The 24,915-nt window shown below is 40.2% G+C and overlaps 2 protein-coding genes across 3 annotated transcripts in view; one reads left to right on the forward strand and one right to left on the reverse strand.

Annotated features, from left to right (window-relative positions):
* The window catches only part of POLA1 (DNA polymerase alpha 1, catalytic subunit), a 185,232-nt gene extending 171,800 nt beyond the window's left edge, over positions 1-13,432 (reverse strand). Inside the window, exons 1-12 of one of the 2 annotated variants that reach the window (XM_088051878.1) lie at positions 13,261-13,432; positions 12,465-12,589; positions 11,398-11,494; positions 10,842-10,922; positions 9,965-10,080; positions 9,652-9,714; positions 8,105-8,203; positions 7,039-7,234; positions 6,637-6,814; positions 5,545-5,723; positions 1,990-2,102; positions 1,416-1,532 (exon numbers count right to left, since the gene is read on the reverse strand). In XM_088051878.1, coding sequence (XP_087908004.1) covers positions 1,416-1,532; positions 1,990-2,102; positions 5,545-5,723; positions 6,637-6,814; positions 7,039-7,234; positions 8,105-8,203; positions 9,652-9,714; positions 9,965-10,080; positions 10,842-10,922; positions 11,398-11,494; positions 12,465-12,589; positions 13,261-13,417 — 1,521 coding nt within the window. In that variant the 5' untranslated portion in view covers positions 13,418-13,432. Of the gene's footprint in view, positions 1-1,415; positions 1,533-1,989; positions 2,103-5,544; positions 5,724-6,636; positions 6,827-7,038; positions 7,235-8,104; positions 8,204-9,651; positions 9,715-9,964; positions 10,081-10,841; positions 10,923-11,397; positions 11,495-12,464; positions 12,590-13,260 lie in introns of both variants that reach the window. The other variant, XM_088051877.1, reaches the window with a different exon arrangement.
* Positions 13,433-17,334: 3,902 nt separating this feature from the next.
* The window catches only part of PCYT1B (phosphate cytidylyltransferase 1B, choline), a 44,632-nt gene continuing 37,051 nt past the window's right edge, over positions 17,335-24,915 (forward strand). The window contains exon 1 of the mRNA XM_088051849.1: positions 17,335-17,438. Within this exon, the coding sequence (XP_087907975.1) occupies positions 17,373-17,438 (66 nt within the window). The 5' untranslated portion in view covers positions 17,335-17,372. The remainder of the gene's footprint in view (positions 17,439-24,915) is intronic.

Genomic DNA, 24,915 nt, shown 5'->3' on the forward strand with positions numbered 1-24,915 from the left:
CAAAAACCCAAATTTACATCAGAGTTTTAAGAGAGAAAATCAGCTTGAGAAAAAAAAAAAAAAGCTTTTACAGAGTACTAATGTCACATCCATTTTCCCTGAACTCTATAAATAACACACTAAGCTACAAGTTGCTGAAAAGATGTCATGTCTTGCATGACTTTACTATTTGAGAAACACTGCTCACATTTTCACTTTAACAACTTAAACTTTCAGAATGACTCTAGCTAGCTTTGGATGAGATGACCTCCTGAGAATCTTTCCAACCTGAATTACTACACTAACTGTTTTTATTTTCCCTCATTTACATATTGTTAAATTCCATTCTTCCTGCATTTTTACTTGTCATCTCACTTGCTGATTAACTATTCAGGAATGAATCCTGTGAAATCACAAGATTGCCAGGATGGGAAAAGCTAATGAAAATCAGCTTTGCCAGACTAATAACACATTACTTCAAGAAATATAAACTTTTCTGAGCACTTCAGTCAGAATAGATTTCTCCCCTAACTTGAAAGTTTGCCACATTTCCCTTCCCAAGCTTCCCACCTCTGCCCTCCCCTGTAAAACACAAATGCTCTATGTAAATGGATAACAAAGCTTTGACACTAGCAAACTAATAAAGCTTTGACACTAGCAAACTAATTCAGTCCAAATCTGCAACATTATCAGCAGTATCAGATCTTTTCCAGCAGAATCATGACAAGTATTCTATTAATTTATGTGCAAAGTTTCCATTATAGCAATATTTTGTTTTTCTGATGTCATTTTAAAGATTCATTGAGCAAACAGAGCACAGCAAAACAACACTTGTAAGACTATTGCCCATAACTCTAAGCACAGAACAGCTTTCAAGACTGAGTGACAGTCCTCACTTGTTACCTCCTGCATAGCCACACTATGACCATCCACACTCTAAACAGCATGCACTCTAAAAAGATAAATCTGCAAAAGTGAGGATGAGACATGCCAAGAGATAAAGTTCAATAAGATAGCTCGTCAAATGCAAAGCCAGTGTAATCCCAGAGTATTGACTTATCCACCAGACAACATCATCTTTCAAACTCCGACAGCACGAGCTGATACTAAGGCTTTAGGAATCAGAATTTCTATCTGTTCTGCATTCTCAAAAAACAGCTCAGCAAGGCAGCCTGACACTCAACCCAGTTTTAAAGAATCTAATGAGTGAGTATTTCCAGTATACTTCTGGAGGAACAACCATGTTGTACATTTACCATTCTTAAAGGAATATAGGTATTTTAGATGGTTTTTACGAGCAGGTACATTTACACATGTCAGGAGTTATGTACCTGCATTTTGGCACAACCTCCATCCCTGGACAGTGTTTCAACAGCCTTCCCACCTTAAAAACCAGAACAACAGAAAATGACCAAATAGGATGCTTGCAAACAAACCTTGGATTTGAACTTCATGATCTTGTACTTTGGTGAAATGTTGTCATTAAACTCCTTGAAAACACTCATTATAGTTACTGGAGTCTCCGTCTCTTTACCAGTAGATAGGTCCATTTCCTCAAAAACAAAAGTGAGGTTTTATAAATTAACAAAAATGTCAGCAGACATGACAACAAGGTGAATTTTACTTTGCTATTATGAATCATGTATCTCTGTTTTTAGGAAAAACTAGAATGCAATCAGCCAAGAAATCCCTAATTTAGAAAAAATTACTCCAAACAGAATGTTTAAAAAACCCCTAAGTTTTCTAGTAATACTGCAAGACCACTTTATTTGCCGAGCAGCAAGACTAAGGGTAAAAATTTGTCTGCAGTTGTTAGGGTCAGAGGAAGTCACAGGGCTCTACTCTGCAGCTCACATGTGATATATTGTGTACACATTGTTTTTAACTTTACCACCTACATCAGACAACATTGGATTCCAACAGCTTCCATAAACACACTGCTAAACTCACAACCTGCCATAAGCAGAATGAAAGGTACTTATGTTTGATGTGCTTAAAAGTCACACTTACTGTTTCACGTGGCAGCAGATAAACAGTTCTCTCAATATTTTTCACTGTCACACAGCAGCTGACATAGGTGGTTGCAGATTCAATCCAAACTTTGCCAAACAAAAATACCACACCTAAGGGAGAAGGGCAAAGAATTCAATATGCAGTTTCAAAATTTATCATTTCTAATCTTGCTGGAAGCAGCTTATAATGTATTCTTGCATTGAAACACAACCATATCTGTGTTAGGTCCTTGAAAAACAAATCTTTCCGATGTATCAGCACATTCTAAATTGTTTTAAACACCAGCTTTACAAACAGACACCTGTATCATTCTTCATGTCTCTACCTCCATTGCTATAGTAACACCTGGTATGTAAAATTCAAAATGGCATTACACAGCCAGTCTCAAAATTCTGTTCTGATATTCCATTGCTGCCTGTATTAGTTTGATAATCCCTGGAGAGAGGGAGAAAGGAGAGAGATGTCAGTAAAAGCTGAAGATTATCAGAATGCCTATGCTGTCAATCAATCCTCTAACATGTGCTATCTACAGTTTTTCACTCTTCAGCCAGACCAGTACAATTAATTAACTCCTTTTCCCTACACATCAGTATCATGAGACCAAGACTCTATTACCAATAAAACCTGTAGAAATACATTTTGAAGACAACAACTAGAAGCTGATCTGCTTTCAAGTGACTATTTTTAACAAATGAGGACACCAAAAGATGCATGACATTCCTAGGAATCCTGGATGCCAAGACAGCAGTTGTAACCAAGGGAGACACTCAGAACGATTATACAGAGCAGGATTAGTGGAAATCTACTTCACCGTGGACATTTACAGTACATGCACATCTCTGAGCCTAGAGAATGTGGCAATAACACAAAATTATGCAGACTGCTAATCAAATTACGTCAAACTTTAAAATAACATAGTACCAAGCCACCCAAATGTCACAAACAGCTTGCAAATTACAAGTACAAAAAAAAACTTCCAAGTACAACTCAGAAACCTGGCTTTACCGGGTTCCCTTCAAGCTCCAGTTTGGAATTTGATCATATGAAAGACACTCTTTCTACAGCATACTATTGATGAAAACAGAAATATCCATGCTGAGACCGTCTCAGAAACGGGTTTTTATGCATAGAAGATTTTGGAATCTGCATTTCTCCTTGGCCTGGCAATGCACAAACAAGTCCTCGGTTAAGAGTTATAATTTATCTTTGCCAGGAGATCTATCAGGCATAAAGGCACCTTTCTTAATGCATTAGATCAAAGATAAATCAGTGAAGATGCAGTAAGATGGATGACAGAGTCAAAGTGACAGGCTATGAAAAATCATTTTCTGAGTGCTTGGAATAGATGTGAACAAGACTACTTTTGTCAAGGATAGAGAATGCTGAGGTTTTGAAGATGATGAGAGCAAGGATACAAGCTTCAGCTGCACAAAGTATCTTAAGAAATTTTAATACAGAGGCAATCTTGAAGATTTAGACAGTTTGAATAGAAGTATTGAGAAAGAGCTCCAATTGCAGATCTAAGTGACAGGGAAGATGAAGTTCTTGTCCCCAGCAATCTTTTACTTTTTTGTTAAGGGATAAAAAAACCCCACCTCAGATAGGTTTGTATCATACAGAAAGATGAAACTGTGAGAGAGACCACAAAACAGTAGCTGACTGCTTGAACAGGCAGAAATATTAAGAGCATGGAGTAGTTAATCTGTCAGAGGAGTACATATAAGCAGGGGAGGTAGAAAGAAGGATACATGAGCCAGTCAAAGATAGGGTAAAAAGCTGCCCAGATTGCCAAGACAAACTTCTATCAACTCTAGCACAGACAAGTAAGTGGTCTTAATAACCAGACTTCACAGAATCACATTAATTTAGAATGGAAGGAACCTTTTGAGATCATGCAGTTCAACACACAGTATCACCCCCACAGACAGTAAAAGCAGAACTAACTTTAAAGACTTTTCAGAGACACTTCACGCAAAACCAAAAAAAAAAAAAGAAAAAAAAAACAAACAAAAAAAAACCCCAAAAAAAAGCAATGTAGAGGTATTAGACCCTATCCCCTGCAAGACTATGGAAAGAAGAAAGAAAAAATACAAATAAATCAAAGCCTGTGAGAAGAAAGATCATGCTACTAAATGAACCAAAAGGTAAGCAAAGTCAAGACACAGAGAAAATGTCTTGCAGAGGGGAAAAAAATAAGGGCAGGTTTTATTCATTATTTCTTTAAAATGTTAATAGGATCACAATTCTCGAGTTCTCTGCCTAAGACCATAAAGGGAATTATGAAAAGTAAGGCTCCAAAAAATCATTAAGTTTGAAAGAGTCTTATGATTATGCTATAGTATTTACTCTTCAGGCAATGCATTTGACATCACAGCAAATGAGGCATAAACAAAGATCATGAACATGTTAAACAAAAAGCAATATCAAAATTTTCCCTTCTACATTACTAATTGAAAACAGGTGCAGTCTTTATTATTCAATCCTGAAAAAGTCATAATGAGAAAAAAACACTCCTTGCATGCGAGGAACAGAAATCCTTTCATAATTATGTTCCATTCAGCAATCACTGACTTAAAAGACAAAAAAAAGGAAAAATAACAATAGCGGGTTCTTTAAAAGTAGCAATTTTATATTAGAGCTATTGATTTCATCAAGATATCTATGATTATTACCACCCCCATCACCAAGCTGTTCAGCCCAGCACAGTCTCATATTTAAGTTTGGTATCCCAACTCACAACAAAAGGTGTTAACAAAGAAATGTATCTGACTCAATGATTAAAGCTTCAACCGAAAAAAACCTCCAACAACATGTGAAAGAACCTTCTGGTAAACACACATGAAGCACAAACTAGAAACCCAAGATCCTAAAGCTGCTGATGAAATGAGGGGATAGATGGGACGTGCTCATAACAGATGTGAACACAAATTGTTTTGTCAGAGCTAAGATGAAAATGATGCAATTTGAAGATTATGAGAGCTAGGATTCACACTTCAACTGCACAAAGTATTTTACCAATCTTAATTCAAAGACAATCTTGAAGATTTAGTTTGAATTAGGGAATAAGAAATACAAGACAGACCTGGTATTTTTCCACCTTCCTCTCTAGACAGACATACCTTTCCTTTGTATAAAATCATGCAGCTTCTATGGGACAGGATTTTTAGTCATCCACGTGAATTTTAAGTTACTTTTCCAAAAACAAGAAAGCATGCTCAGTTGTTGCATCACTGAGCAAGAAATTAACAACTTCAGCTTGTTCCCGGAGCATAGAAGATTTTAAGGACAATGGGTCACCAACACTGGACAGTGCCAGTAAGTCCCTTTTACTTCCCTACCTCTATACTAGGCCAAGATATGACACTCTTCTCCCACTCACAGTGCCCTGCTCTGCAGACAGAGGTGCAGAAAACAAGAGATTAACATCTTGGAGCACAGAGATACAGGGAACTGGATATAATTCAGTCAAGTCTGAAAACCCCAATTTTCAAAACAGAAAATCTGAACAAAAAGGATCAGATCAGCATTTTCTGCCTTTAACTGAACAGTTACCTGGCTGACTGAACTGATCTTCATAAGCATCCAGCCAATAAAACCTTAAGACTTGATCATCACTTCCCCCATTCACAAGTGGAAGGAGATTGGGGTCCAGCTGAACTTCTGTTGCTACTAGATCAGCTTCGTCCTCATCTATTCTGTCCCAACCTGAGAGACCTGGGAGAGAACAACTTCTGCGGGTTTTGCAGAAGAATAAAAAAAAAAAACAATTAAAATTGTGTCTTTGCAATAATCATAATTTTGCTTTTTTTCTAGGCCTACACCTTTTGTTTTTCTTTCCACTACCAAGCAGCATTCCCAACAGCTGGGTTTCCTCAGGTTTCTTCTGAAAAGAGGGATGGAGTGACAGAAACCCACATTTAAGTATGTTTCTTGATACATCACACAACGGCTTTAAAAATCAGTCAGCTGGTATTTCAGCCTTGGTCACTTCAAGTCTTTACATATCAAATATGACCATCCATCTATACAAGTTGCTTAGTGGTAACAATGGATTATTTCAACAAAACTACCTTTTCAGTCATAAGATGTTTAGGTCTTTTTCATCATTCAATTACTTTACCATTTGAAATATTTTCTTATGGAAACATATGATTCAAGATTTTCTAAACAATTAAAAAAATCAAACGGGGAAAAGCCCACCTTTTTTCCTATTTCCAAAGACATAGCTGTTCACCATTACTTTTAGCAACAAAACTTTTACCTACATCTATCACAAAATACTTTCAGATTCACTTAGAATAAGTATTGTTAGAAATTCCTTGTTTTTGCTTACTGACATCAAAGTTCAGTATTTAACACCTACACTGAGTCACCTCAGTGTGCTGAAACACATGGTGTTACACGCTAGATCCCAAAAACATCAAATATTTTTCAATTAAGTAGCTATCAGCACATTACCACTCTTAACGTAACTACAATAAAAAAAGCATTGCATAGCATTATTACCATTCTGTCTATATCACAATTATCCCTTTGGCAAAGACAATTATGAAGCTAAATCTAAGGTTTATGGAAATTGAGAGCCTTCTTAGCGGAAGAAAAAAAGGAAAAAAGGAAAAAAGGAAAAAAGAAAGAGATTCTTACAAGACAGATGTCTCCTTCTTCTCTGATTCAAGCTGCTCAGTCTCTTTCTTCTCAATTTCATTGTCTCTTTTCAAGCTTTCAGCTGTCTCAGGTATAGTTTCCACATGCTCTGCTTCCATAGGTTCGTCAAAGTCCTCCACATCAAAATCCATCATTTCCTGATCATCATCTGGAAGTGCTGCATGTAGAACTAAAGGCTTGAATCATTAAAATGACACACTGCATACTACAGCAGTATGCAGTGATAGCACACTACAAGCATGACCATAATATACAGTATTAAGATAGAAAAAAAGTGTCACATTTAAGCTATCTAAAATAGTATAATTTAACAGGTGTTTTAACACTACTATACCATATTTAAAGAGTTTCCAGAACTGGATTTTGATTTACTTTTGATACCTTTAGTAGCTTTCTCTCCTACTGCCTTCACTATTCCCTCATTTTCTATAGGTTTTTGCACATGCTTGGTGTCCTCATTTTCAGAGACTCTGACAGATTTTGCCGTATAATTGGGATGTTTAGGATGAAATGCAGCTGGAGGAAGAGTTTCCTTTCTGACATGAGCAGAAGCTTTCTTTGATATAGAGGTGATTACCTGAAAAATATTTCCACCATGAGTTAAAAATAATCTTGTAAGAGCAAAGAAAGAAAAAATAAACAATGAAACCTTTCACTTGCTAATTGCAGATCTAGTAACCAGGGCTAGAGGAAAACTTCCACGTATTTTGCACCATTACCCCCTCTTACTACATCTCCCTTTATTTTTCCAATTGCTGTTCATTTTGAACACAACTGTTGAGTAGCAATGGTGATTATTTTCAACATTAAGAGTTGATGTCACACAAGGTTTCATAAATCAGATGTGTCTACACTACTCCATTTTCCTTCTACAGATCATTACAAACTATCTCATTGTATTTCCAGTTATAAAGTCCCTTGCATTTACCAGAAGTCCTAACAAAATGCTGGCCTTCCATCCTTAGCAGCCCATCCTCCTTTCACTCCAAAGTCCTCCACTAGGAAAAACTTCTAACCATAGCTTCAATTTTCCATTTGTTTTCCATTTCTGCAAACAAATGGTTTCTTATCCTTTTCCACGCTCCTGCTTATTTCACCTCCCATCATCCTCTCTTTAGCACAAGGGTCTTTTTCATCTTTGGAAAAGAGACAGAGCAGAAACTCACCTTCATGTGATGCACTGACCATTGTATAACAACAGTTTTACCTGTCAAATGTAACAGCTACAAACACCTACCTATACTACAGACACAACACTAATTGTACTGTTTGTGTCTTCACATGAAAGGAGATGCAGAAAAAAGCGCCAAGTTACACTGTAACACTGCTAAGGAAACCAAGGAGAAAGTTAATTTGCAGGAGGAGAAATAAAAGCCAACAGTATACTAATCAAGAAAAAACACAGATTAGTGCTAATCAATAAGAACATCTTTCTTTTCCCCTTTACCTTAGAAGTTTGGGACGGCACAGAGAAAGGATTGCGTGGTACTCCAGCAGATCTTTTCCTTTTCAGCATTATAATTGGTGGTGGACTTAGCTGAACTGTCTGAATATTGAAAGAACAGTGAAAGTGACAAAAGGAAGAGCTGTTTAGTGGTTTCTTTTGCCTTGGTTAGTAACATTTTTCCATCAAAGAGAAAGAGGGACACCAATATTTTTTGCTGATGAAGAAAACACCTCCTGATACAAAACTCAGCCCCATAAAATAATGTTACCTGAGCAATCAGCCCATGAAGACACACTAGATTTTTTTGGGGAGGAAACTATCTGAGAAAAACTGCCATCAGTAAGTGAGACAGTTTTCAAACTGGGAATTTCAATAGCTAACCATGCCTTTACTGCACAAGTATCAGAATAACTTGTGTTGTTTTTCACGTCTGCTGAAGCAGTAGTATTGAACATACATGCCTTATGAAAGGCAGAAGTGCTCTTTCAGCACTGTTCCACTAGAGAAAAACACATTTTAACTTATTTACATGTACAGGTATTTTATTCTCTAACGTTATTAACAGCTAATAACAAAAGAAATTTTACAAAACAAACAAAAAAAAAATCAGTAGCTAACTAGTATTTAAGTGAATAGAAACCATAGTGTAATTATTAGCATTATTTTCCCTAATCAATGCTTCACAAATTTGACAGCATTAAAATGCATTTCTTTAATGATACTGGGAGGGGAGCAGGGGGAGCGGAGGGGTTATAATAGCCTCAGTCAGATATCATAGGGAGGAATAAAATAATAAGAGCACAAAACTAAGAGAATAACTTAACATTGGGACATCCTCTACCCTTTATTGCACTGAAAAAACATGTTAAAATTATTATGGCTCAACAGATTCAGTATCTCACCACTACAGCAATTTCAACATTTGCATGTGAGCAACCCTTTTGGTTTTAAGAAATCTTGCTGAAAGAGCATTAGGTATTTGAGACATTCCAACCCTGTCACAGCAGCCATCCTGCACTCCTGCCTCCAAGGGAATGTTAACCTGGTTCTCTGCAGCAAATGGTGGGAAGCAGGAGGCAGACAGAGGTTCATGTTATATCACCTGCTGAAACAGTGCTCCCTCAGCTCCTCCTGTGAACCCACATAGGTCAAGATGGAGATGTTCTACAGTTCCCTGGCTGAGGGGTGGTGACAGATACACAGCACACAGTTCAGAGGCAGCCAAGTCCTCTTTCACTCCACAGTGACTAAAACTCTAAAGGCTGCATTAGCTCAGGCTCCACATCACCTAACTAGAAACCATTTGTAATCAGGTCATAGAGGTATTGCCTTATGAAGCAATACAGTCATGCAACATCTGCATGTTGCATGCATCTGCATGGTGGAGACAACAGGCCAACAGCACACACATGTGGAATATATCAATGAGATGTGCTATGGAGGAAATCAGATTGTCTAGTTTCACAAAAAACTGCCTTTTCTTGGTATGTTCCACGACAAATTAATGGATTAAGGTTGTTTCCACTAGATTTTATTAATATACTTACTTCAGCACTAATATCTTGAAGAATATCCCCAAGTAAATCATCCTTGGACAGGTCCACAGTTTTCTGTAAGGCAAGATTAGCCAAACAGTTCTGTTATATGTGCAAACCCCATCAGAAGAATAGCAGTAAACAACTAGAGGATTTCCACAAAACACACACAATGTTTTCAGAAATGCTCCATACCCAAGAGATCGTAATAGAAGTTTATCTTGCTAGACAAAAGAAACTAAAATGAGCCTTTGGTTTACTCCACTCCCACTAAAACTGTGAACAAGTCAGAAATATTTAAACTCAAAAAAATGTAAAAACTTACATCTGTGTTTTTCTTCCCAGCACTGGCCATAAACATAGATTTAATTGTGTTTGACTTGGACACCACAGGTTTCTTCATGCTCTTTTTATCAGTTGTAGATGTTCTGCCACCTTTTCCTACCAAAACAAAAAAATAAAATTTGTAAAATTTACATTAAAAAAGTTCAGTGTTTACAGGTCCAGTTATTATCAGGGACAGATAGCCAAGGTAGTCTACTTCTTCTATCTTTACACTTCTGGCTGAAGTGAAGCCTAGTCATCTTTCAGCTTTATAGCAGCTGTCGTGCACACACAAAAAACAAAAAACCCTCTCAACACCCTGTGTTTCCTAGTCATGTCAGAGATGCCTTTTGCATACTCCAGAAAAAGTACAAAGATACTTTACATGGAAGCATCTTCATGGGAAAAAATGAAGAGTCCAGGAGTTTGGCACTAGGCTTGGATTCTCAACATCAGGCTCAATTTCTCAGTTTGCCACCAGATCCCATAAAAAGTTGAGAAAATCACATGAGCCTAGATTCTTACAAACATGAAAGTATTTTAGTGGTCAAGAGAGACCACACATCTTTTAGGCACCAGCTTTGAAAACCAACACTCCTTCCAGATGCATTTGCTCTAGAAGTGAATCCCCATTCCACAGATGAGTGCGAGCAGCAGTGCCCAAATTGTGCTGAAGCAGTTAACAGTGATGTGACCTTAATTTGTGGGCCTCTGCATCACCAGGGCTGAACAAAATCCACAGGCACAGAATGACAGAGCTTCAAGTAATCTGTCATTTGGCCATATTTACATCATATACTGATGACAGGAAGTTGCCCTTTTTGGGTAACTTTTAAAAGACCCTGGCAGACATTGTTCAGTGGTCACATGCAAGTTACCTTTCTTACTGGAACTAAGAGCATCATCATCCAGATCTTCATCAAATATTTCCCTTCCATCTTCTACATAACCTATCCCATCTGTAGAAAAATTGTTAAAAAATTGCAGTTTAAATTCTGTCTTCTGATATTCCTGAATTTTTTACACATTTGAACACTTTTCCCCCTTTAATATAGAGCAAAAGTTACAAAAGCAAGTATTAAAAACTACAGCACTGTTAGCTCTATCTTTTATTAGACTAAATATATTCTTATATGTTTCATTAGAAATTACAATTTTATTAAAAAAAGTACTGTTATTGGTTACACTGATAACTGGAAATAAAATTTCAAGAACAAGTCTTCATGGAAAAATATTTTCATTACAATCCTTACAGACTACTATGAGACCAAAGCAAATATTAATTTCCATTAAAAGACTGCCTTTCTCTTGATTCCTAAAACAAATTTTTAAGAATGTACTAACAATAACTTACCTCAAAGCATGAACATTATGAGGCCTAATTGAGTTATAACATTAGAACCAAAATAACCCTCCAAATTAATCTTAACTTACCATCATCAACAATCCAGTCATCATCCTGACGGTCTCTGACCATCTTGGAGTATTCATCCTCATCTATTTCATCATAAACACCCGTGAACTCCTCAACCTACAGTTAAGGTAAACTGAGGATTAACAGTTTCCATACCATCAATACTGCAAATCATCAGTCAGAACACAGAAGCTCCCAAGAATGCACGTAGGGTTCTTACACTGCTACACTGTTCACAACTAGTAAGCACAGTTATTCATTAAGTTTCTTTTTTGGAAGAGATAAAAGGTAAGTTATCAGTTTTTAAAGTTATCACAGTATACTGAAACTTAAAATCTACTGAAGTACTGGCAGAGATTTCATTGAAAATTACTTGCTTTATTGCTCATTTCATATTACCAAAAAAAATTTTAAAAAATAAAAAACCTAGCAGTGGAGACTTCTGACCTTGGCTCTACTCTCAAACACCAGTCTGAGCTCAGTGAAAAGGAAAGGGATTTGATGTACCCAAGCAGAGTGCTCAGAGAAAATTTGCATGTTAATGATCTACAGACTTCTGGTTTCTTTACATTTATTCACCTCAATGAGGAAGTCACTTCCTGTTGCCATCACGATTGGACAATGTTACAGTATCAATGTTACACTGCCAGATTTGAGTTCCACCACTTAAATTTTGGTCCCTTTTAGAGACACAGCATATCAATATTAATGGATTTTAGTCATGTAAAGCTCTGAAATTAAAGTTTAAAATCATCTGTGATAAAAAAAAAGTACTTCCTGTCATAACATTAACTGTGCAATTTTAAAAATTAGTCCTTCCCTGTGGCATACCTCTCAAGCAATGGCAGGCATGTATGACTTGCAGTTAACAAAACTGGGCTAGTTTTGAAAACAGAAATAAACAAATAAATTATATTAGAAAGCAGAAAACTACAGCTACATTAAGGAAAACACACTATTAAAAACACAAAAGCTTATCTGAAAGGCTTGTTTTGTTTCCCATAACTTTTACATATCTATAAATGGTGTTTAAGCTTCTCAGCCCACATTCCCTTTTAATTAAGAAGAAAAGATGAGGAATTTTCACCTCATATTTTAATTTTTCCCCAGCTTTGGCTTTTTTCAGACGTTCAAGTGCTTCTTGCTGGCCCTTTCTATTCTTCCTCTCACGTCTAGAACGTGATGCTGCAAAACTTCCGGACTCACTCATATCTGTATTTAATTAGAAACAACAGAAATTAGTTTAACCATGAGCTGTTAGCTTTGGTACTTAGGTGTTCAGTGATGCACTAATAGATGACTGTAGTTTTGCTTAAAACCAAAACCTACTTGGCTAAAAGCATTCACAGATGGCTCTTCCTAAGCCAATTCTGGAATGATACTGAAGGCATGGCCTGACAGGGAGCTCAAACAGCCCTCTCATGCCATCTCACGCTCACTGTGAAGCCACCACCTAGATTTCCAAAGCACCTCTCAAATCTCATCAGCCTTTCCCTGTAAGGCATCCCCCCCATCCCTTCCTTGGGAATTTCCAGCTCCTTTTATTTTGCATGTCTCCATGACAACTCAGGAATACCAGACTTAGGCCTACACTGCTACAAAGCAGTGATGTTTTTAGGCGGTTTCACGGCGTTTGAGTGTGACCAGATTGAGACAAACTAGTAAACTGTTGACAGCTGACACCCCATTTCCTCTTCCACTTCCTTCCCTTCCAAATGCTCTCCCCAGCAAGTTGCTTTCTACTTCTGACCTTTTTTCTTCCTCTTCATTTGGGTGAGGAACACTTATCTGACCACATGGAACAAATGGACCCAATCCAACTTCTAAAAACAAACAGACAACCCAGGGACGAGGCTGCGGGTTCAGCCTGAGGAGCCGCATACCCCGTGCAGGCAGAGGAGACCCAAGGCTGGCCAGAGGAGCAGGGCAGTCCCCTCCTGGTGGCAGCAGGACATCACCTTGTGAACACAGCTGCACCCCGGCAGCGCAGCCGAAAGAAGTCCGGATTTGTATTGCTAAGGGCTGGGGTAAAAAGGGCATTTACACTGCCTGCCGCCCCATGAGGGAGAACTGCAAAGACGGACCACTTTGGGAGCGCTTATCTTCCGCCAATCCTTCACCTTTACTGTACGCCAGCGCCTCAGGGAAGGCGTTCCTCTGGGACAAGCGCGTTTCCAGATCCAGCCGGGACCACCCGCGCCCGCCGCTGCCCCTTGCGCCGAGAGCGCTCCCACCGGAGACGCGACCCGGCAGAGCCACGCCGCCACCCTGTGCTCCCCGACGGGCCGTGCGGCCCGAGCCCGACCGGAGAGGCTCCGGCCCCGCCGAGCGGCCCACACGGGGCTCGGGACCCTCGCGCGGCGCTCTCCGCCCCCACCACGACCGACCGACCGACCGACCGCCGCGCACGCGCGCTCCCGCGCCCGCTGCGCGCGCGCACGCCCTCGCCGCCGCCAGCGCCGCTGCCCCGTCGCCCCCCCGCGTGACAGCGAGGCGCCGGCGCCTGCGAGGGACGGGGACAGGCAGGAAGACAAGCACAGGGGCCCCGGCCGCCCCGGCGCCCCCGCGTCTCACCGTCCGGGCCCCGAGCGCCGCTCTCGGCCAGGGCGCACGCGCCAAAGGCCCCCGAAAGTGGCGCGAGACGGGAGCCCCGCGCGCCACCGCCGGGGCCGCATCCAATCAGCGGGCGCGGGGGCGGGGCCACCCCGGGCGCGGAGGGAGCGCGGGCCGCGGGGAGGGCCAGGCTGCGTCCCGCCCCCGCCGGGCCCGGAGCGGGAGCGGAGCTCGGAGCCGGGCGGAGCCGCTTCCTGCGACAGGCCTGCGCCGCCGGCCGCCTCCCAGGCCTGGGCTGGGCCCGCCGCTGCGGCCGCGGCTTTGCAGGCGTTCGTTTGGCGCCGGGGCCTGCGGTATCCCGCGAGTTGCGTCTGAAGGATCTGAGCACGGTTCCGACTGCTGCATGGGCCCATAGCCCGTACGGGTCCAGTGCCGCGGTTGGAGCAAAGTCATGTTAAAATGCCTTGTCATAAATATATCACGTCTAAATGTGTCAGGTATTAAATACATCTGAGCTGGGAGGAGGCGGTGGTTGATGGCAGTTGGATAAAGGCTGGAGCCAGGCTGGAGCGTGAGGGTGAAGGATCAACTGCAACAAAGTTCTCAGCGGGAGAAACGGGGACTTCCCACACGGTTTCCATCGACCTGTAACCCCTGAAGGTCGAATAATGATCATGACTACCGTATGTAGGAGTCATGGTCTTCTTTTTGCATATTTAAGGTAGGTATGATGCTCTATCACAAGTTTCAGGAACTTCTTCAGCAAACGACTCCCTAGAGTCTTTCAGAGGCAGGTAGTGGCTGGCCAGCTAAGTGACAAAATACGTTCATATATATATAGATATATATATATGTGTGTGTGTGTCTGTCTGTGTGTCTGTGTGTATGTGTGTGTCTGTGTATTTAATATATGTAATTTATATAGTTATGTGCACATATAGTTATTTATATATATATATATATATATATATATATATATGTATATGTAATATTAGATGCCCTCCTGTTTTCCAAATCCCTTTTCCTTTTTTTTTTCTTCTTTGCTACAAATCAGGGGAAAAAAAAGGTATATTCAGACTGGATTTCTGGTATGTTAAGAGGCCAAGTGTGTGGAAGGCTCTGAGAAAAGACCTGCCAGACCTTTGTCTCGTATACCCCTGACTTGGTCAGGGCAGGGAGGTGGGGTACGTTCTCTTCATTTTGATGCTACAGAGATACCTTTACTCAAATGTGACAAGAGCACTTGCACAACAGCCTTCAGTTGAGGAGCAAGGACTGTGTCCAGGAAATTATATATTTCAGTTTCAAGCATAAACGGGAAAACGTATTAAAAGCTTATTTAGCAATTTAGACAACTGAAGCTTTACAAAAGCCCTCTCTTCTAAAAGGGTTCAGATCTGTGTGCATGCATTCAGAAACCCAGGGAAACTGATGTGGTTCATGCTGTTTCACCACAGACTAACCTCGATATTTTGTCCAAAAACATCAGTGCTGGCCATTCATTACTCAAAAAACCTACCACCATCTTTTGTAGAATCATGTGGGGAGGCATTTACTGCTCATGAAAATATGCAGACACTGACTCCAGCTTCTTGCAAAGGCAGATGGCACCACAGGGCTCTTTCCTTAGGGCTGATAAGCTGTTGCAGAAATATGAACTAATATTATTTAGTCTGAATATCCCTGATTGTTTTCAACTATCTGGAGGAGAGAAATTATATGGTTCTGAAAATTAAAATTATTTTCCTTCCTTTTCCACCAGGACTCCTTTGTGTTGGTAAGAGAGAAATAAAAAACCTCCCAATCCTCCAAACTTACATAGCCAGGTGTTAGTACAACACTACCGCACTGCTGGACCTAGTCTTAGCTGGAAGCAGAAGAATGACCTGTGGCAGCTCCCTGGTGCAGACGGAGGCAGGACACTGACAGCCAGAGTGCCCATTGCCAGGGAGAATGAGACCCCTCCCAGCAGAACCTAGTTAATAGGCCAACTTAGCTCTAACAAACATGCATCCTTGGAAACGCTGGCAGCCACAGGAAGAATGCCTCTCTGATTTGCTGTCCTGGTTTCCACTGCAATCGAGTTCATTTTCTTCCTAGTAACTGCTACAGGGCTGTGTTTTGGATTCTGGAAATAATAATAATGCAGATAGCACACTGATGTTTTGGTTGTTGCCGGGGAGTGTTTACACTAAGTCAAGGGCTTTTCAGCTTCTCACCCCACGCTGCCAGCAAGAAGGCTGCAGGGCACAAGGAGCTGGGAGAGGGCACAGCCAGGACAGCTGATCCCAGCTGAGATTCCACACCATAAGATGTTCTGCCCAGTATATAAAATGGGGGTGGGGGGGAAACTGGCCAGAGACCACTGCTTGGAACTGTCTGAGCATCACTCAGTGGGTGGTGAACAATTGCAATGTGCATTGCTTACTCTGTATATTCTAATTATTGTTCTTTTCTCTTCCTTTTTTTTCCCCTATTGAACTGTTTTTGTCCCAACACCCATAATTTACTTTGGGAATTCTCTCCCACATCCCACTCAGGTGGGAGAGGGAGGGAGTGAGTGAGTGAGTGCTGTGTGCTGTTTAGCTGCCTGCCAGGTTAAACCAACAACACCTACACACAGCCTCCTTCACAGGAGTGTGACACCATTTGCTTTACTTCTTTTTTTAAACACATGCACAAAACAAGATGACATCACCAAGTGTCATGTGGGATTCAAAATCAGAAGTTACTCAATTTTTAAGCTACAATACATAAACATTTATAAAATAACAATATCTCTAAATTCTTCAGTTTGAATAAAAATAGAATGCCACTGCATTTCACATATACCTAGCCTTCACATGCTTTGGATTTTTGAATTGGCTGGGTTTTAATGCTTTTGATTAAAATTAAACAATACTCTTTGTCAGCTGTCATGTGAACAGTCATGTTTGTCATTCAGGTGATGCTGTGATTTGAGCGGGTACACAGTGATACAGTTAAGTTCCCAAACGGAAACTGTTGCCTTAGCTCCACTGTGGGACAGCGCGGATCTAACAAAAGACTTTTTCATGGATGCTAGTTCAATCCTGACATTCATCTCTGGCCATAACAAGAATGCATCTGTTTCCCACAGCACACCATAACAAGCATATTTAAATACTGCAGGGGGGGAAAAAAAGGAGGTGGGGGGAGCAAAGTATGGGCTTTGCTTTGGAAGGAAAAATAACCCAGCAAGATTTGGGACTTCCTCTTCTGAAGGCATTATCACAGCAGATTGCTTTGAGCTGATCTTTAACCTCCCTTTGGACAACCATACAAGAACAACTTGGCATGACCTTTGCTTAATTGTCTTTTAAGAACAAGGAGTGGGAATTCTGGTGGTTCAGAGCCAACAAGATTCCCTCAAGGCAAGTGTGATAGCTGCAGAGAGAAGTGCCAGACAAGCATAGTAACGAAGATGGTAGGCAGCAAAAAGCACAGTACAGAAGAAGAAGCTCAGGAAACTCCCAGATTTCAACAAAAGGTGACAATCTATTTTTTGTTTTGTTTCCTCAGAGCTGTAATTTAAATATGTAAGTTATTAATAGTAGATACTGTAAACTCATTCCAAGTGTTCCAAGATAATATAAACAGTAGTTTACATTAGCATAGGAAAATACAGATGGAGTATCTAAACTAAGTTAAATGGACAAAATAATTACTGTATTGAGGATTATTTTTTTCTTCCTTTTAATGACTAGAGTGTGCTTGATCTGCTGCAAAAACAGTAGGACAAGAAGTTAAAACTCAGATTCAGGCGTTACACATTGAGTTTATGGTAGGTAATGCTTTTGATGATGGAAAACCATCTGTTAAAACTAAGAGTGGTGGTATAAAAACTGCCAATAAATCATGAATGACAGCAAAATAGCAAATTCATCTGTACTATGTCTACCTCAAAATGCTTAAACATTATTATATTGCTGTTAAGTACAGACTGTATTCATAGAGAATTTTGTGTGTGTGTGTGTGTGTGTGCATGGTACTCAAGATATGAGTGTATATGTTCTATGTGTATGTTTCCTATGAACATAGAGTATTTAGTTATCTTTTAATCTTTACACTGATCTGAATTAATGTACATTATCACTAAATTAACTTAAAGTTTTTCCTTCTAATTTCATCCAGCTCTGACCACTTCTGCAGCTCCTTACTAAACTGTGCTATGCATGTTACATTTCAACAAGGATTATTTTACTGCTTGGGGTACTAAACTCCTAAAGAAGCACAGATTTCATAAATTTAAAATGAAAAAAATCTCAAATTATTACTTTACATGGCATCTTTGCTTTCAAAACTCTTCACATATAGTTAATTGACAGAAGTATAAAAATACAATGCTTCTCCTTGTGTTTATCAATAATGATAATGCAGACATTTATGGTAAAAGGGTAAGTTCCTTGCTTAACAGGCCTCTAAATGCCTTTTGTTCACTGCACAGCTCTTTTTAATTTCCTTCCTGAGTTACTTGCTAACAACAGGATGAAGAGAATAAAGTTGTTATTAGGATGTTAAGGCTCTGAAATAGAAAAAAGAACACACACTAATTTCCATTGCAACAGAAAAAAAAAAATCTATGGAATGAACATTCAGTGACACTTTTATTCTTTCTTAAACAAACACAATTCTATTCTGATTGCAGTTAAATTACAGCAAATACTGGTAACTGGACCAGAATTGGTAAAATTATGCTATCTGGAATAGAGAGCAGAATCTCATCACCTGCTTGCCTAATGCAATATTCCTATTCAAGCATAGAAGAAAAGTACAAAATATTATAATGTACATTAAATAGGGAAGACAAGTGAGAGCAAACTCACAGAAAATGAGCCCTCACATAATTATAATGTCTAAGAATTAAGTCTGATGCCAATGGTATTCAAGAGCGTACTGTTATTGCCACAGCATGAAAGTCTCTGTTTTAACTACTTTCAGCACTCTCTCTTTACAATTGCACAAAAATGAACAATTAATGTATAAGCAGAACATTATTGCAGAGAGGCTGTTACATTTCAAGACCTGGCTGAAGATCAAATGTGCTTCCATGGGTGAATACTCAGCATTCACTATTTCACACCCCTGTGGCAGAAAGGAGGACAGCATCATGAAATGCTGCAAAGTCTTGTAATCCTGACAGCACTGGTGCTGGACTGGTGCTGGGGAATGCTGTGCTCACACTGTGGGGAAGCAACAAGGGCCAAGTGCTCCCCGCAGTAGGGGAGCCTGGGCAGTAGGCAGCCTTCCTGGCAGGAAACTGGGGCCTTTTCCCCCAGCCTGAGGACTGTGAGCAGGGCAGCCTGGGGATGGGAGTCAGGATCACCCAGGACATGTCCATGGTGATGAGACTCATCTGAAAACAAAGCACACAACTCAGGGTCAGGTCCTGTGATCATAACCTGGGTTAGATGCAGCCCAGTGATCACCAGGCAAGCTGTAGAATGATCTGGGTTTGAAGGAACTTTAAAGGTGATCTAGTTCCAGCCCTTGTGTCACAGGCAGGGACACCTTCCATTAGACCAGGTTGCTCAAAGCCCAATTCAGTCTGGCCTCGAGCACTTCCACTGGGGAATCACAAAACAAGTCCATTGAACAAGGCAGGTTCCAGGACAGGCTAGGGAGCCAGGGGCACAGCTGTGGCTGAGCTGGATGGAGACCAGCACTCCTACAGCTCAGCTCTAGCAAGGACCAATAGCACAGGCCAGAACTCAGAGCTCACGAGCAGAGAGCAGGGGACCCAGGTGGGGCTTGGTCAGGACTGTCAGTGCCCTCACAGCCTTGACGGCAACTCCCATTCCCCACAAACAAGGTGTGTCCTCACACCCAAGAGCTCAGAAGGGGGCAAGGGATTTAGTTGGTGCAGGTTGTCAGTGGACAACTTTATGGACACTCACCCAGGGCAGGGACAATGGCCTGCAAAGAGGAGATGGAACAGAGGGTGGCAAAAACCCTATAGACCAGCCCCAAAGGGCTACCAGGTGGGTTCTGAGTGGAGATTTGACTCGATCTTCTCGAGTGTGGCCCGGCTAGCTCAGTGATGAGGTTTCTCTTCACTCGAGTTTCGAGCCAGCATATGTTTGTGGGGTTCACTGATTTTCTTCAAGAATCCAAGTCTATAGAGCGAGTAAAGAAATCAGGGGGGGACTCTCTCTCTGGTTTGCATTCCACAGTTTATTTCTGTGAAGGGGAATCCAAAGGATGAGAGACCAAGGATTTGGGGTCTGGGGGGGTCTCTTTTAACAGGGTTTCTCGGAGGGAGGGAACATCAGAGAGGGAACCAATTATTTTCTCAGTTAGTACATTTTACAAACTTTCTACAAATCAAGGTTACACACGCCAAGATAAAAAATAACAGACACCAACTTCTTCAAATGCCCACAAAGGTGTGGGAGTATTCTATACAGAGGGGCAGAGGGGGAGAGAGGGGGGGCTTGGTTTCCTGGCAACACAGGGGGGAAAGAAAGGGAAGGCAAGGTAAGCATGCCCTCTCAGCTTCCATAGTTTAGAGGCATTCTGGGACAGGAAAAAGTTACAAACTTCCGTGTAGGAAAGAAGAGTTCTCTTCTCCCAACCCCGTGCTTTCCTGGGCTAAAGAAACTTCAAGCAGCTGGAAATGCCAGCGGGGTCCTCTCTTTACTCTACCCGGCCTCTCGCCGTGGGGCTGAGGAGAGAAACTTCAGTAACCATGGTAACTTGACGCCAGGTAAACAGGAGAAAGAGAAGCTGGGGGGGAATCACAACTAAAAGATGGGAAAAGATACATTTCAGGCTATCAACTACAACAGAGATTCACTCAGGAACTGGGGCTGGACAGGGGGCCAGTACAATGAGGACACCAAAACCAGTCAGGCTGACGGCACAGGTGGAATTGCAGAAGATCCCACACAGCCGTGGGCAAGGCTCCACCTGGAGCTGGGGTCTGCTCAACTCAGGAAGGCCTGATCTAACTGTCAGGTTTAGCAAGGGGCAGCTGCTTCATGAGGGCAAGGATAAGGACACAATGACACAATATATGGCTGGTGGGAGTGGGGAACTTGACACCCAGGGCTACATCCCACAGACCCGGGCACGGTGATCTGTCAGGCTCAGCCGAGAGTCCAGATCGTCATACAAGATTTTAGATCTGCTTCATCTCCACAGGCAAGGTAGAAACACAAGTCAGGTCAGGCCTGGTGGTGATGTGTCGCTGTTCAAGTGGCATCTGATCCTGCTTTCCAACACTAGCAAGTCACAAATTTTTAATTCCTTTCAAGTCCAGCTTTTGATTCTTCCTGTGGACACTAGCAGAAAAGTAACTGTGAACCTCAGAGAAAAGGTCTTTCCAGGTAGGTTTTCTACTTGATCTACCTTAGTTTAGGCAAAATGGGAGAAGCTGTTACAGGAAGAGGCATTCAGATAATAACTAGTAAAAGCTATACTGGCTCCCACATAGCCATTTTACAGTGCATAAAATAGATGTTTTATTTTAAATAAAGTGTGTGTCTTTACCCAGATTATGAAACTCTCCAGTTATTAAGTTTTTGATACCCAAAATGTTAATGTGAACCCCTAACGATCACTCAAATGGAGTTCACAGTATGATTTCTTATGTTTCACTTGGCAGGTTTGCATTTGGAATAGTATGGGAAAAAAGCTGTGAAGGCACTTGCGTGAAACATTGACAAATGGAAAGATAAAGGTTGACAGGAACAGTGGAGAGAAAAAAAAAGTATTGGAGACTTGTAATCCTGGAAAAGATAGCGTGACAGAATACTGATGATCTGTCCAAGAAGTTTGAAATTGAGCTGGTGGAAAAGGAAGGCACCAAAGAGATTGAAAATGGATAGAAGTGAGTGCAATACAAATATGTTCAAGAAAGGTACTCTTAGCTTTGTGTGGATTTAAGGAGATTGGAGTGCTTATCTGGAAAGCCAGAAGAAAAAAAGGGATAGAAGGGATAACAACACAGTTTAAATCTAAATAGTAAAGAGATTTTTATTAAATTATATTTTGGCTGTAACAATGAGAAGGAGGGCAGAGAATATGAATCTTTTAGACAAAATTTATACTGAGATATATAAAGCAGAGAGATCTGTAGCATTCAGCATTGTATTTTTTTGGTAGCAGTAAAGTTGCAGCTGTAGTCCTGTGCTTGCACCACTCTGTAAGAAATCTACAGAGAACGCAAAACAGAGCAGGGAGGATAATGGAAAGATTATTACATGTGACCTATGAGAGATTATTGCAGCTGGGACAGTTTAGTATAGAAATGTCAAGAGACATGTAACGAAAGTACTAACCTGCCTGCTGAATGTCAGCTCTCTACTACAAATTCTCAAACTATTGTTTCAAAATCTTAACCACAGTAGGCATACAAGAGGCAAGGAGAGTAGATCTGTTCTCTGCGTCCAGTAGCAAAAGCAAGCAGTGACAGTAGTTTGCAGCAATGGAGGTTCAGATTAGACATTTAGAAGAACTTTCTGGTAAGAGTGAACAGTGGTAAAAGTGGATTAAATAGATAATTTGGGTTCTGGGAAGGACCAGCAGAGGTTAGCTAATCTAAGTGCTTTCTAACGTCTGAGTATCCATCAGTAAAGTGTCACTGCTGAGAATCCCTCAACCTCCTCTAACATTACTCAATATGTAAATGCTTGATTATTAAAATTAGCAAGGACAATCTAATAATGGGACAGACCAACTTATAATTTCTCACACTAAGTGACCATCTCTGACTCAAGAAGAATGAAATGAAGAGAGATGTCCTCTTGGTCAAAATGCAACCATGATTTCTCACCATTTTCTTCAGAAGTACTTATAAAAGTAGTCCATGAAAGAGCAAGAGCACAAAGAACCTTTCCCAAAGCGGGTAACTCCACTTACTCAAAATAGTGCTACAAAGCACAGATGAAAGGCATCACCACAGGTCACTATTTTCAAAAATTTATGTACTTCAGATGATTTACATGTAAACCATATCAGAATTAACATGACATTATTAGTTAAACTCTCATATAAAGACTGACTAATTTAATTCTATACAAATATCCTGAGAACATAGATTTTATTAAACATCACATCTTCATTACGGAACTGTGGAAAGAGCCAGGTATAAAATCACACTGTACCAAATGCCATGGTTTTATTGTTCATCATTTATGGACTGTCATTACATATAGAAAAACTTTGTGGATTTAATCTGTGTATATTTTATAAGACTATTTCATAAGTAGTAAATATTTTTGATTTATTCTGACAAGAGGATAGTTTAGAAGCATTGTGCATTCCACTGGAATGATGAACTGCTCTTAAAAATTAATTAAAGCTACAGTATCAGCCAACATTAGATGGGAGCAGCAGAGTGATTGTTGTTGGAGGCAACGAAAACCTAGGGTGTAGTTTAATACATAACTTTCATTCTCTACCTTTTTTTCCTACCTACACAGGAGGGGAAAAAATATCAACCATTGTGGGGTTTTAATCTTGGTCTAAAAATATGTTAATTAACTAATTGATCATCTCAGCAATAAGGTATCTTTTTCTGATATTTTTGACTATTAATTCTAGCATGTCTAGAAATAGCATGATATTGATAGATATATAGATAAATAAATACAGGGATTCATGCATACATATATACATACATAGAAACACAGTATTTTAACAAATCTGCTCCAGACATAAACCATTCCTTCATCTTAAAAAGTCTTGCAGTTGATCTTATGAAGTCTTGCAGTTAAAACCTCCAGTATATATTAAAGCTCATCAGTGAAATATTCAGTAATTTATTCTGTTTTCTTGTAGAAGCTTGGCTTTGAAGTCAAACACTATTTAACCACACTTTTTGTTTCACAGTTTCCTGATGACTTTTGAACAGAAATTATGTGAGGGTCTGCTTGTCTTTATTTTGACTCAGTTATAAGTCAGGAGACTTTTACAGCTTCTCTCAGGCAAAGACTATTTTAAATGCAATTTCTGCTGTGGTAACTGGTGCTTGAGATCCATGAAGCTCAGAGAGGGATCATGCTTTCAGTTTGAGAAATGAGAGGATTTAAATGGAACATCTAAACATATTTTTTTATCATTTATAATTAATTGTTGCAGTTTGAGAACTGAAGTTCTGTATAAAATAACCCAAATCGCTATGTATCAGGTGAAACCTTCCTAACAACTGAGGCTTTTCCCTGTTTTTTGCCTATTCAGTTCAGACCTTGAAATTCAGTCCATTCAGGAGCATTGGTATCATGGTTTCCTGACTTGTTTGCCTGAAATTTACACCCTGAGACAACATTTTTATGCATCAGATGTCTATTCAACTCAAACAGCTGTTGCAAAGAGCTCAGTCATTAAAGTCCATGGTGATGTGTCCCTGTTACTTGGGAAGAAATGGAAGGAGGTTTCCCAGGAGACCATGATAAGCCTGGCACAGGATATTGGTTACAGAAAAGAAATTAGTTGCATGAACCTCCCCACCCATGACTCTTGCTCCACTGTTCTTTTAAAAGCTGCCTGACTTGTAAGGACTCACAGAAGACCATCTGTTGAGCCTTTCCAATCAAACCTAATTTGTATTTATTTTAGAGAGTAAAGAAGACACACTCCAGCCTTTTGAAAGCTCATTTAGCCCCAACAGCTAGAAGATGCAGTTTAGGATACCTTATTCAAGATACACAATATGTTGACTAAGATTTTTAGACAAATTCCATTTGGACAGACATGACAGACCCTACATCCTTTTCTCTGGCATTGTTTCAATTTCCTCTCTCTCTTGTAATGAAGTACACAATAATTTCTTTTCATGCTCTTCAAACAGAAGGACAGAATACATGAAGTATTTACCAGAGATGGAAATTAAATAAGCAGCATGAAAAGTATTCCACTTCCACTTTGAAATTCTGGCCCAGCTTAGATAGGTGATAACACTACTGCAAGAGACACATCATTCTGTTACATGTATATGGAAAAACCTATCTGTGGAGATTAATCAA

Source organism: Pseudopodoces humilis, chromosome 2 (genome assembly GCF_049639895.1).
Source record: "Pseudopodoces humilis isolate 2021_Gansu_Grassland_sample_001 chromosome 2, ASM4963989v1, whole genome shotgun sequence".
NCBI lineage: Eukaryota > Metazoa > Chordata > Aves > Passeriformes > Paridae > Pseudopodoces > Pseudopodoces humilis.